The 14,716-nt window shown below is 39.1% G+C and overlaps 1 protein-coding gene across 7 annotated transcripts in view; it reads right to left on the reverse strand.

The window, feature by feature from the left end:
• Positions 1 to 14,716, reverse strand: part of cdh4 (cadherin 4, type 1, R-cadherin (retinal)) — a 263,491-nt gene that overhangs the window by 154,248 nt on the left and 94,527 nt on the right. For 3 of the 7 annotated variants that reach the window (XM_004069077.5, XM_020703448.3, XM_078947559.1), the window contains one exon: positions 5,480 to 5,503. The exons of 2 other annotated variants lie outside the window; for them this stretch is intronic. In XM_004069077.5, the coding sequence (XP_004069125.1) occupies positions 5,480 to 5,503 (24 nt within the window). Of the gene's footprint in view, positions 1 to 5,479; positions 5,504 to 6,642; positions 6,826 to 14,716 lie in introns of those variants that run through there. 2 more of the 7 variants (XM_078947561.1, XM_078947560.1) reach the window with 2 other exon arrangements.

Raw genomic sequence — 14,716 nt, forward strand, 5'->3', positions numbered from 1 at the left:
TGCTCAAAGATGCAAGATCAAGCAGCTCCAAGAATTTTCTCCTTTCTTATCCAGAGAGACGCTTGAAAATGTCTCAATGTTTTTTGCATTTCTTTTTTTTTATCTTGGAGGGGGAGAAAATGGCATCCAAAAACTCCTCTTAGGTTTCCAGGCTTGACAGCATTTTTGGAGAAAGGTAAAAAATGTGAAAAATGGCACATCTAATATTGGGCAGAAAATAGGTGACTTTCACCGGCAACAGGCTGCCATTTTTATCCTTGTTTGTTTTCTTCCTTGCTGCCTTCTCTCCAAGCAAATATTCTTGCACAAACCATCTGCCGTGCAGGCCCTGTGTGACTCTACTTCAAGAGTTCTTAGTAACTGTCTTCATCAGCTGAAGATCTGCTGCAGAAAAACAGCTTTAATTGGTGCTGAGAGGGAAGATGGACCGAAAGGGTGGCATGCCTTTAAAAAGTTTTCAAGAAAATACTTGCATTGATCAAGAAGAATGATTTTAAATGTAAAGAACATCAATAAACATTGTCAGATAATTAATAACATTGTGACGATACATTGGTACAAATATGTGAAAATGGGAAACATGCCCTTGTTTCTTTTATTGCAGTTGCATAAAAATAAATCCATTTGTCCCTCTAAAATTGCCAACTGCAATATTTCAAAATGCCCTGTCAATACAGATGAACCTAAATCTGATGGACTAACTTCATCACTTTGCAGATACAACAAAACATCCAAACAGTGTTGAGCCACGTCCAGGATAAGCAGCTGCAAAACCCCCCACCTCCCACTTCCAGTCCTTTTTTTTTCCTCTCTTTGTGCTGTCAGTGCTCTTCGTAGCCTGTGTTGTTTCAGTTGGGCTTTGAGAAATTAGCTTCTGTTGTTGCTCTAGCTTTGGAGACATTTCACAACCCATTAGCTGCTCTTTCAGCCCCAACAGCTACTCAAAACCAGTGAAAGAAAAGAGGCAAAGAGAAGGAGGGGTGGGGGTGAGTGCACAAACAGCATTTCAAATAGTGCTTTTAGTACAGATATAGTTAGTTTAGTGGAACAATGGATATCACACTTTCTTCATATACTGGAAACGAAAGGATTCTGTCAAGCATGTCTTTGCAGCTCTATAAGAAGTGAACCACCCCACTCATTCCTTTTGGCAGCAACTCATTAATTAGATTGATAGTTTTGCAGAGTCGTACAAATGCAAATTGTGGAATATACAATCAAAACATTAAATCTTCATTATTACGCAGTAGCCTTTAAGGGAACACCAGCACACTAAGTAAACTGAACTCCGACAACCACAAGAAGCTCTTGATTATCCTCCTAAGAAAGATGTAAACTACTTTAAGTCCCATTAGTTGTCACACACCCAGGTGTATGTAATTTATTCTCCAGCTTTACCTGGGGAGTGGTGAGCTGCAGACACAGCCGTGCTAGGGGAACCATTTGGTGGTTTGGGTGGTTTAACCCCTTCATGCTGAGTGTTTTTAGTCTTTGGTAAGACCTGACCATGGATTTGAACCTATGACTGTCCGATCTCAGGGTGCACACTCTACTCCTCCCCCCTGTTGTTCCAATTGTAGGGGCAATTTGAAGCTATAATGGTGTCCGAAAGTGTTTTTTTTTTGTTTTGTTTTCTTTTTAAGGAGACAAAGTGGTGGCCATTCCTCCGCCAATAGGGTGATTGGCGTTGTGCCGTGGCGCGGAGGAGAAACACATTTCTTCATGTGGGTGTGCTCCGAAGTAAGTTATCACTTAAATGTAAGGTTTCAGTTTTTGCAAGACTTTTTTTAAGTTTTAAAACCGACGCTATGTAATTTCTGAGGAATGGCAGCTTCAAATTTGAAGCCCCCTTATTTTTTTCCATATCTTTGCACAGTACTTAACCTCACTTTCTAAAATAGTTTTATAGAGAGGCTAATTTAGCCATGCAATGACAATATCAGCAGCTCTTGGCGACCTGCGTATGTGCTGTACTGTCTGTAACTGCAGAAACGCTGAGACAAAAAACAAAACGGGGTGCAGAGGGTTTCTTGTTAAACAGCGCACGAATTTGTGAGCGAGGCTTAAAACTTTGACAAAAAAAAAAAAAATGGAGTTCTCACGTGCAAATGTTGCACAAAGTCTTCAATGACAACAATTGGCCAATGTAGAGACCATGACCCCAACTGTTCACACAAGCTGGTCGCCCTTAAAGACCCACGATGATGAAAATTGTGGATTTTGTGCTTTTAACGTGCTTGTGGTGTTTTTGTGATGGCGATGGGCATTTATAAACAAAATTAAGCTTAAAATAGCATTTCTGAGTACAAAAATTGCACTTGTAAAATGCAACAAAAAGGAAACTGTCCTAGAAAACAACACTTTTTTTTTCATTTTGGCTAAAAACCGCATTATCATAAATAGCGGACCACTGGGAACACTTTTGAAATGGATCAAAGGTGATCAGAGTAGGACTTTAACGAGTCTGGTTTCACTGAAAGCTCCTTCCTAATCTACCTTTTAGAGGGGTTTTTCTCTCCACTGTCGCCTATTGCTTGCTGTGTATGAATATTACACAAAATCACTTCTATATTTTCTGTTGGGCACTCATATTGCACAATTAAGACAATCTGGAATAATTTGAACTCTAACAGTGGTAAGTATTAAAGCCAGGTTTAATGTATCTTGCTTTTTTGCGGCACCTTGAGACAACCTTAGTTATAAATTGGCACTTAATAAATAAAAATACATGAATGTCATAATGGACACAAATGAGAATCTGACAGTATCACAGTGGGAACATCAGGCTAGCACCTTTTTTTCTCCAGGCAGTCACAATTCAATTGAACAGATTTCAGGTTTTCTGCTTCACAGAAACTGAAGTGGGACTGTTTTGAGATGCATGACCAAAGGTTGCAATCACTCTGATGGTGGCTGTAGAGAACTTCTGATGCACAGATATTTTTTAACTTGATAAAACACTCGAGTGAGACGAAAGCAAGGCCCCTGTGACTTGCTTGAAAGTTGAGAATACCTGCACTATGAAAACTGCACAGCAAATGTTTGCAACACAATGAAAAAGAAGTGTTCGGGGAAAAAATATATAATCATTGGGGGGAAAAAAGTTTTATTTTTAAAGTCGTGGCATTTTATGTACATTCAGCTGAATATCAGCACTAATGTTGGAAACAGTTCTATTGGACTCTATGCTGCTTTTTAAGTATTTTTAACACCCTAGAAAGTGGTTAAAGTAAGATGAGTTTCAACTGTCTTCATATTTTTCCACTGTAGGATCTCGAGCCAAAAAAAAGCAGAGATCTGAAGAAGGCTGTTCTCTTTCAGTCAGTTTCAGCTCTGTTGCATTATTTTAGAAATAGCAGGCTGTTGCAGGCTCCGAATCAAAACTGTGAGCAGAGCAGAACAAATGATGGTTTGCTTTCTTATCAGAGCACTGACACTTTTAAGAACCCTACCCTCTGAAATCGTTGGAAATCCTTAGCGTCTTCCAACCTCTCAAAGGTTTGCTGGTTTGCCTTACAGGCCTTATTTGGCTGTGTGGACATTAATAAAATGTCTGAAAACAACACGCATTGGATTGTTTATAGCTAGTCAGAAAAAATCTTGAATGAAACCTACAGCTAGAAAATAAATCCCCATGCCTTTCGATATAAGGAAAACTACACCAGCAGATGGTTGGAGAAAATCAAAAAAACCTTGTGCCCTGCATGCTGTGTTTTGGCCATGGCAGGGTAAGGTGTTTTCCAGTGAAGTTGACAGGCTTGAACAATTTGCACGGCTGGCGGAAATAAAACCATAATCAATCTGGAGATTATAGATAAGGGCACTAAAACCAGCCAAGCACAGCGTTTTCTCTTATCGCAATTACACCCTGCCCTCCTGCCTCAGGTGCAGCCAATTAAGCTGCGAGAGGATGCTCCTGCAGCCATTTTACCTATCATAAAACTATTCCTGCTGAGAGAGGAGAGAAGTATGTTAACGGCAGCAAAGAAAGAGCTCTAGTGTGAGTTTATACTGCAGGCAGGTATACTGTTAAAATCTCTGTTGGAGTTTGTCCAAAAGCGCACACACAGGTGTGAAAGGAGAAAAGTGGAAGCCGTGATGTGTACACTTTGGTGAATGATGAGCACTGGACTGGATTGCTTCCCACTGACTGCGTTTCATAACAAGAACAAGGGCACAAGGACCTTGCCCTCACCCTGCCTCCACTCAATCTCCCCTCTTTTTAATCTTTTCATTACTCAGCCCTCCTTCTTTCTACTCGTTATTGTGGAACATCACTCACATTATGTAATTACTCAGCAGGATGCTACAGTAAAACAACACATGTGAGGAAGTAAAGAGAGCTCATGTTTAAATGGCAGAGCAGCAGACATTGTAGAAAGGCACTGATGAGGTCAAAATTCGAGATTCCAATGAAATATTTGCATATTTTGTCGGCACTTCCCTGTTCTTCTTGAAGCTGCATCATATAGAAATGAGGCACAGCTGCTGGCTTTGGAAGAAGAAAAATAAATAAATCAAATCTATGCAAACATGGAAATGAAAAAAAGAATCTGAAATTTTCAATCTGAATCAAAAACTAACACTTTCCCCTCGTCAATTTGAAGCTTGCTGGCGTGCAGCATGAGGTGTTTTGTCTGCACCGTATTTGACTCGGCAGTTTTGCCACCAACGTATCATCACTCAGGACGTGGGGAACCAGATTGGGATCACTTTTCATTTTTTGGGCTCAGTGCAGTACTGACACTGATGAAGACATACAGTGGGAGCAGCGACAGAATATAAAGCTGTGTGACAAACAAGTGGCTGATTCAGGTGCTGCGACAACCAGACGTCTGGACAAAGCGCTCAGATTTGCGCACACAGGATGCCAATATAAAGGGGACAGAACTGCAGATGGACTCCCTTTAAGCTGTTTGTTGAAAAGATGAAAGTGTTTCTTCAAGCACAAGAAGCCATTACAAAAAGCACAACAGTCAGGAGTCAAATTCAGAACTAAATGAGAGACGACTACAGTGGGGGAATCCATCTCCCCTTCATTCAGGCCACAAAGTGATTTGTTCCACTCTGGCTGGAAAGAGACAAAGTGAAGAAGCTGCTCCCTCTTGGCTTCTTATTGAATACCTTTGGAGTCAAAAGGGGGTAAATTGACTAAGTGGGTTGAGGCAAAATGCGTGTAGAGAAAATATGCTAAATTTAAATTCGGATTGGCCACATGGGTCTGTAGATGCTGCTTTCATAATTGCTTTCACTTGATGTTTTTCTCCTCATTTCAATGTTTGCTGTGACATGAAATGTGATGAAGAGGAAAACAGATTCCTGTTGATGCAAATGATGTTTGTGACTCTACGCTCTCCCACTGAGGCCAACAACTGAGTGGTTTCCTTCCACTTCAGTGCAAACAGCTACTACGCCACTGCTGGCGAAGTCCTCGCACAGATGGCTCTGAATTACAGAAGCATGCAGCTGCAGTACTTACCACGTTGGCTGGACAGGGCAGTATCTGTCAACGAGAAAAAGGGAAGGACAGAGGAGAGACGATGTTAAGAAACACAACTAAGCAACGAAAAAGACATTTTTTTAAGAATATATTAAAACGCTTCAACATGATCAAACAAAGATAACCTCAGTATAAAAAAAAGAATTTAAACTATATTTCTAAATACAGTGTTTCCTCGAAATATCATATTTTGCCTTTCACTGTTTGCTGTTTCACACTTTATTTTCAGTGGGCCTTTGCATGCTTTCTCTCTCTCTCTCTATATATATACAGTGTGTTTTGCGTCATGATTGTCTGTTGATCTTGTCAATCCTTCCCTCCAGTGCTGTATCTCCTGTGTCTCAGTACAGTTGGCCAGAGTGACATAAATCTTTAGTCGCAATCACATCTTTGTTTTCATTCTCTAATACTGGACTTTTTTCTAAGATGGTATGATTTTTGAGAGTTGAAAAAACAGAAAAAAAGTGTGAAAATGTTCACGTCTGACTGTAGTGAGGGGTTTTACAGCCTTAAATCATCTTCTTTGCGAGTTTTTTATGAAACATATCCCCCGCGATAAATGAGGGAACACTAACCACAGATTTTTGTCAATGAGGACATGAAATTAAATCCAGTTTTACCAGCTGAGGGAAAATAATTGCCCATTTTTTAAAAGCCTTAATTAAGTGTGTTAATAATGATTTGGCGATGGATTGTGATCAAACACGTTTTTGGTGACCAGACTTTAGCTTCACCTTCCACATTCAGGTCTGATTACAGTCAGATCTGTCGAATCAAGAAATTCAATTAAAGTGAAAACACACTAATCTGCCATCTGAAGAAATGTAAGAACAGATATGAAGCCAAAGCTTGGACTTTACTTCAGTCTGAAAAATATACAAAGGCCTTTCTAATGCTAAAAGGTATAGATGGAAACTTGAACCTATGTTGAATCTTCAGAGGAGGATATGTTAGACCAAAATAACGATCATTACAGAAGCAGAGCAAAAAGTAAAGACCTGCAGGCATCACCAGACTCAGTGATGATCAGAGTTCACATTTCAACAGTCAGAAAGAGGCTTTTGGACAAAGAATGGATCAATTGTAAAGTTCAAGGAGAGAGACACTGCTGAGTAGAAAAGACTCACAAAGACCCCACTCACATTTGACAAAAAATCTGGATTATCTCCAAACAGTTGGAAAAATAAACTCGTAAGGACTGATGGGAAAAGAAGATGAACTTGCTGGAAGGCTTGCTGCCATGATCTGCAGCAGGCTCTTTCCTGCTCTACTGTGGCTTCACCCTCCACCTGTGTTGTCTAATCATGTTCATGAGTTCCACCTGTGAGCCATGGTATTCCAGACAGACAATTTCACCCCTCTGCCAGTCCCTTGTACCTCTCCTCACGTTCCAGCCAGTGTATTAGTTTCTATAGATTTTCCCCCCCATCTGTTTCTGACCCTGTCCTGTCCCAGGTTACGATATAGTCTGTGCCCCTCTGTGTATGGTTTTGCGTGTGCTCCCTTGTCAAGAGTGTTTGCTCTAGGATTATGGACTATGGATTTGTTTGCCTCTTCTATTGGATTCCTGTGTATAAACTTCTGCTTTCCTCGACTTTGGATTTGCCATTGCTATTTTCCTCCAACTATCTCAACATGAGCCGCTGTAGTTTTTGGATTCCTCATCAGATGATGTCATCCCCTCTGCGAGCTCCTTTCTTCAATGGGACCTTTATAATAGAAAATTCCCAGCTACAGAAGAGACATTGTTCTCTTTTGGACATTTACTGACTATTTTTCTGGTTGTGCAACTGGTTGTATAGATAAACCTGGTCCTACCAAGATATCCCAATAAGTATATTTTATTCTTGTGTTGAACTACTTTAGGTTGTCCAACAAAGATTTTCCCACTTGCTTTCAAAGTTGAATAAACGGCTTCTCATAAAAACAAATCACAGCAAGGTGGTGGGAGTGTGATAACCTGGGGCTGCTTTAGGATGAGGACAATTTGAATGAAAATAGACTCCTTATTTAATGCTGAGTCCTAATTTGACTGTGTTAATTTAGAATCTTGATTTAAGTTAGTTTTTACATTTTTTTTAATGAGCCATCGAAATGCTTGGCTCAGCAGAGATACTATGACACAATGCTAGGCAGCTGTTCATGCTAGAAAACATTTAATTACCAAAGAGCAGAACAGGTTTGCAACAACGGCTGAATGTCAAAAACAGGCCTCCTGCCCTCCTAATGCAGCAGTTTTTTTTCAGAGGGTGTTTTTCTTCTCAGTAAGCTTTATGTCTCTTTTTTCATTGCTGACATTTTTAATCCCAAAAGCCTTTAAGCTGCCCGAAAAGTAAACTAATGCAAATTGTGATCACACACGCTTCATTAGTGAACTATAACTTTCAGGAGCATTAGTGACGGCTCCATTACTTCTCTGAGCTCCTCTTGTGTTTTTCAAAATCAAACTAAAGCGTGGAAGGAAGATGTGGAGGAAATTATTTCACTTTTGCTGCAAACTGGTAATGACTTGACTTGAGTCTTTAAATGCAGAATACAGTTCTGTTCAAATAAAAGAGTCTGAGATAAAGTAATCAGTTGGAGAGTTTCCTACTGCAACAAGATCTGTTTAAAACTCTTTATCTCTTCAGTAAATCAAAACCTATCTGTGAAGAGTTTCTGGACGGCAGGATAACAGTTGACCCCTCTCATCTTTTTTGGCACCTGTTTGGTTGACGTGGGGCTTTTTGCTTGAGTTCTTAAAATGTTGTTCACATAAGGAGAACTTAAAGGGAGAAGAATAAGACACTGTAAATCCACTTAAGTGCTGAAGTTCCTGAAGACAGATCTAAATTGTCTCCTAAATTATTAAACTCTGAATATAAAATGCACTTCAAATTAAATCCAATTAAAAAGCTCCAGTAGCTAATTAAGTTACTCTAAATTTCTCATGTTGTATTTTTTTTTCTTGTCCTCTATATGTTTATCTTTTTTACTATTTCCTTGGTTTTTGCATGGGCTGTCAGGGCACACTGTAGTGATCAATGATACCCACAGGCACTAATGAGTTGTGCTTTTCCTCGCTCACATCTCTTTATAAAAGCCCTTTAAGTTCATCTGAAAATCTCTGCAACTTTTTGACATGTTTACAAAAGACACAGAGCTATCTAAATGAGAGTTTTGCTTGCAGACAGTCTGACTGTCTCCATTCGCCTTCACTGTGCATAAAGATGCTCCTCGCCATCCCAATAGAAATTTTGCTTCGCACATGCTCAATTATTCATCTCCCTCTGTCAAGAATTCAGCCTTGCTAGCACTTGCCAGTATCCCCAACAAATTGGCAGGCAGTCGTGTATTTGGCATATGGAGCAGAGCAGTGCTGCTTTCCCCCCCTCAGCTGCCCTCCGAGCGTGTATGAGTTGCACAGTGACACACATCAACACACACGTGCACACCCCAGCCCTCCTGATCACGGAGCTGCTACTCTGAGCTGAGGCTGCTTTACCTTTTGTAACAGGCTTAAAGAGACGTCGTCATATCACGAAAGCGCCGCATTTACACCAGAAATATGAACTGTGACGACTGAGTGAAAAAACAAGTAATACAACATAAATACACTTAAACATAAATACTAATAGACAAAACCCTCAACAGGAGGAGAGTTGTGAGCAGGTGGGCAATGATTGTGGCAGCAAAAAGAAGAGCTTCTTCTGCTTTGTCTTTAACTATTCTAATAAATATTGAAAAAAATGTGAAAAAGGGGCTCATTCTTGCCTATAACCGAAAGAACACAAAGGACTGCCACTGTTGGTCAGCTAAAAAGGACAGTGGGTCAGTCTGCTGAAAAACAATCACCACTTTTTCAGTATTCTGTTACATTTTTCACACCTTCAAGCCTGCATTTATTTCTAACTATATGAAATATATTCTTTAGTGTTTTTTTTTCTGTTTAAAGTGATGCTAAATTAGGTTGAGTCCTGGATTTAATGGTACGTTGCAAATTGGCGGCATCTGGCGTGAAGAAAATAATCTCTGTTCACCAAAGAAATATTTAGATGCAAGCAGGCATGTGAGACACTTGGGTCAGTGTGTTTTCAGGTAACAATTGTATCTAAGGTGTGTACTTTGGCTCCTTAAAAGGCTGTGAGGGCTTGCATCCCAGTAAAACAGTCTGATGAAAGGAAAACAAGAATTAGAAAAGGAGGGCTTAAAAACCCACAAAATCTGTAAAATGTAAAATGGAGTCCCAAAAATGTAACTGACTTAGGACCGATGCCTGAAAGTGGCAAATAGTCAGTCTAATTAGAAAAAACTCTGAAAAAAAAACAATTCAGTACATTTACCACCAAACCTCAATTAATTTTAGCAAATATTGATTCACCTCAAAACTGAAGAAAACTTGAAAAAAGTACAAAAAGAAAAGACAGTTTTTATAGTCAGTGACAGGTGAGAGAATAAAAAAGAGCATTTATTGATGGCATAGTGTTTGCAGAGAAGTTGTTTCATCAAAGTCTCCAGCTGAAATTCTCTCAAATAACAACGGCAAGGCTCTGCTTATTTACTCAAGTCTGATATATATAATATTTAGGGACCATGAAAAAAAAATTCAAAGCTGGATATAGTTTAAAGACTCACTTAGATGAAAATCATGTTTTTGGTATTTTTAACATGTTCTTTTGGAATCAGAGGGCGGTCGACCTCTGATCGGAAGATTGCAAGTTTGATTCCCGCCTTGCCCGCCCATATGTCGAAGTGTCAGACACCAAACCCCTCTTTGCTTCTGGTGGAATGTTGTGTAAATGTGTGTGTGAATGGGATTGTGACTGCAAAGCGCTTTGGGCCTTTGAAAAAGGTAGAAAAGTGCTCTAAAAAGTTTACGCCATTTACCTTATACAACATATAATGGAATTTAAGCTTAAAATTGTTCTTCTGAGTATTAATTTATTCAAATCGTTGTAAATCAAGAGCCATTGGAAAAAGCTTGTAGCTGTGATGTAGGTGCCAAAGTCACCGGACAACAAGCTCCCTGCTCTGCGTCATTCCGATTCATCCACTTGCAGTCAAGTAGATCCATGTCTGTCTTTGTTTTCCTTATCTTGGCATCAGGCTCAAAGCTGTACGGCTGGATAGCTCAGTTATTGCTCACCATTGTTTTTGCAGCAGTAATACTAGGTTGGGCTTTTAAGGATGTAAGCCAGTCAGAGAGAGTGTTAACAGATAAATGATGGTAATAATAATAGTTAAAAGACATTGTCTTGATGACCAGAGTCAGTCATTAATAATGAGTTCATCTTTAGTGGCAACACTGCATAGGTAACTGTAAAGCTGAAAAGATCAAATCCCCTGAGGTTTCATAAAGATTTGTGACCAAGGTCTAGCAAGAACCCCACTTTACAGGCATTTACCCATGTAGACTGTTTTTTAAGCTGCAACTGCTGCAAGTCTGAGTTTCTAAACAGCCATATTGAGCAGTTAAAAGGAAGTTTAGGTAATGCTTAACGTGTCTCTACTCTAACATTTCTGTTTGACTTGCATCAAATATAAATCTTCTGAATACAATGAAGCAGCTTAGCTTTTGTAGAGCTGTGACGGAAGTACAAAGGGAATGTTATTGTGTCAGTCTGAAAGCCAAAATGTCTGTTGCAAAAATGGGTGAGGAAACGCAGCTTATATACAGGCTAGATCTGATACCTTACAGTGCAAACAGCTATGGCAGTTGGCATTGATGCTAACACAGTTTTCTGAGTATTTGACACATCGACAAAGTAAACATTAAAGCTAAAGCTATGCTCTGTGTTTGCGTTTTAAAATTGTTTCCAGCACCCTTTTGCTTCAGGGTCTCTTTTTTTGCAGCAACAAAAAAGTGATCATTTTAAGAATGTTACTTTATCTACTGCATTTGTGCACAAAATGTACTTCCACATTCTTTTGGTCTTACGAATAAAGAAAGTTTTCCATTTCTTACTAATCATAACCTGCAGCTAAAATCCTAAACTATGATCAACTGTTTTTTTTATGCTAAAAGCACAAACAGAAAAGCAGCCAAAAGTGAGAAGATCAGAAGAGAGGCACAGACAGAGCATGTTTGTCAGATGACTTTGAAATAACCTTTGGAAACCTACAAAGGCACCATGATCCTGCTGTCAGCCTGGGCTAAAAAGTCTGAAAACATTCAAATGTTACTTCATAAAAATGCAGAATCTGGAGAGTGGGTTCTGTGCAGGTGATATATGTTTGCTTGCACGTGGGCTTCAACCTTACATCATAACTGATGTCAAGCTGGAATCTTTCTTTAGAGACATTAATAAACGCATGGTCCAGTTTTCACAGCCTTAAAAGCACAGCAGACTTTGTGTGGTCTGTCACCGCAATCATTCCAACTTTTATTACTTTTTAGGTGAATACTTTCTGTTTTCTCCCCAACTCTCTGCGACCTTTTCTTGATCACAGTCATTTTTCTCTTTCCGCTTGACTTAGATCTTTAATTAAGTGTTCATTGCTGTGAATAGAATTGGTCAAAGCAAACTGATGCAGAATCCCACTTCTTATTGACTCCTTTTGAAAGTTGGAGATATTAATTTTACTAATGACATAAAAAGGAACACTTTGAAGATGAAGGGAAAAAAAAATAATTGCTTCGTCGCCCATTTAACCTCCCTTTTAGCACTTACCTAGAGAAATTCAGATCTGTTTAACAAAGTGTTGCATTGGTAATATTGTAGTATTGTAAGACTATTTGAATTGGTATGCCCCCTCCACTCCTGAACACGCACATACACACTTAACCACCTGCCGTGCGAACAAGTGAGGATTCAATATGAGCACGCATGCAGATGCGTCCTCATGCCAAGTCTTCTTGTTACTTTCGTGATGACTAATAACCGGCGAGCAATTTCAGCTAATAAATAATACATTTAAGAGTCTAATCAAATTGAACAAATGAGTATGTCTAGAAAACTATTAATCAGAGAGCAAACGTGGATTTACAAATATAACACTGGCACAAACAATCAATTATTCATAAAGTGAATGCGGGGTAAGTGGGCTTCTTCCCGGGTGAAATGCTGCCATAATTGGGGTGGGACTACAGGAGCGCTGGCATGTGTGTGGCTATATGTGTGTGAGCCTTTGTATCTTCATGCTAACAAACACACACACACACACATGCATTTGCTTCCCCCGTGCGACAAAATTCCCCCAAACACGACAAGAGCAGGCAGCGACGGCTCATTACTGCCTAATGAGTTGTCTGATTAACGTAGAAAATAAAGGCCCATTGTCAAGCACTGTATTTTTATTTTGATTAATTGTTGTACTGAAGTGACTGAAGGGAGGCACGGCGACCTGGTCCACAAATCTTTGCCTGTAAGAGGTTCTTGCACTGAAAACCTGAAGGTATATTTATAGCACCTGGCCAGAAAGGTCTGACTGCAGACCAGCAGAGATGTATAATTATGCTGCGTTTAGTTCTTGGAGTGTGCAGGCTGTGAGGGTTGGGATCCACTGATGCCCGCAGATGCTGATGCCTGCTAATGACTCCAGTTTCCTGTGCAGACAGGTGGTTTTTACTTGGGTGTGCTTATTTGGTATTTGCTTCTCAATAAAATAATGAGAAATACATTTCCTGAAAAAAATTGCAAAAATCTCTTTTTGTGTGTTTCAAAGAAGTTGGTTACTCAGAATGTCTGAAGCTGCAAACTGAGATTAGCATTCATTGGTGCTGGAGTGCCAGCAAGCCACACTGATCAATAATTTTAACTACAGCCTTGTTCAGACCTGGTGTTAACAAATGTCCTTTGTGATAAAATCACAAACTGCTATAAAACAAAACAGCTGAAAACCCTCAGGATGTAATGAAGATGAATTAGTTAAATTAAATAAAAATTTCAAGTGTGGACATAAAGCAAATTGGAAACTGCTTGACTCTTTAACTAGAAAACATTTAGGTTGTGTCCAAATTCCCACCCTTAAAAAAAAAATAAAAATAAAAATAAACTATTTTACAGCAAATGCACACCATTGAAAATAAATTGCGGAATATGTTTAAAGAATTAGAAAATACCCTTAGATTTGATTTTTTGGAAAAATGGACAATAGATTTTCCTTAAATATGGCAGTTGTGCAGATCTGGGTATGACGAACAGCCAATGGACAGGAAATACTTTGGAACAAAGTGGAATGAATGTCTCCAGTGACATATAAACCAAACAAAACAAGATGATAAGGCTGAATTCTCGACAAGCCTCAAACTGCACAGATTTGTGGATATGTGCATTAGGGCATACTGATATGACTGGGGAAGCATTCCTCCTCAAAAACTGTAAAACATCTCTGCAAAACTTTGAGTTTGTCACTTCAAAAGGTAAAACCTGAGCTGATAAAAAGATACACCTTTTCTCACACATCGACTGTCAATGAGTTTTGACACTGGTTTTATCAAAACAGCCTGTCATTGCTCATTCGTGCTAGTTGGTTGAATGCTGTATAGCATTTAACCCTTTGTTTTCCTCTTACGCTATCTTCCGCCGTTTTTCGGCACTTAACTCCTTCTACAATTTTCAACCTATTTTAACCATTCAACTATTAAACTGTTCAGCTCTTTCAGCTTATTACTGCTATGACTTTTGGTTTTTCAAATCCTTGAACTTTATAAGATATTCCAGGATTTTCCATGATTTTTTCTACATTGAAATACATGGAGAATTTTTCGTGCAGAAGTTCACAGTTAAACTTCTTCTACAATTTTTCACCTATTTTAACCATTCAACTATTAAAATGTTCAGCTCTTTCATCTTATTCCAGCTATGACATTTTGTCCTTCAAATCCTTGAACTTTTCCAGATAGTCCCGGTTATTCCCGGATTTTCCAATATTTTTGCTCCATTGGGCACACCTTTGCTTCTTTAAACAATTGTAACTTTAACATTCTTTTGGCTAGAGACACCGTTCAAACATTGAAATGTTCACAAGGTTTTGGACTTCAATATAAGGCTCAAAATTATTATGGGATGGCAACACCACCTACACTTTGGCGGCCATTTTTTGCCAAAATGTGAGGCAATTTTAAACTTCTTCAAACTTTCACCTATTTCAATCATTCTACTATTTCAATGTTCAACTCCTTCAGCTTATTCCTTTCAGCTATTACTTTTGGTCCTTCAAATCTTTGAACTTTTCAAGATATTCCAGGATTTTCCAAGATTTTCGCTCCATTTAAATACATTGAGAATCCTTGAA

Source organism: Oryzias latipes, chromosome 5 (genome assembly GCF_053564925.1).
Source record: "Oryzias latipes strain Hd-rR chromosome 5, Olatipes_Hd-rR_3.1".
Lineage (NCBI taxonomy): Eukaryota > Metazoa > Chordata > Actinopteri > Beloniformes > Adrianichthyidae > Oryzias > Oryzias latipes.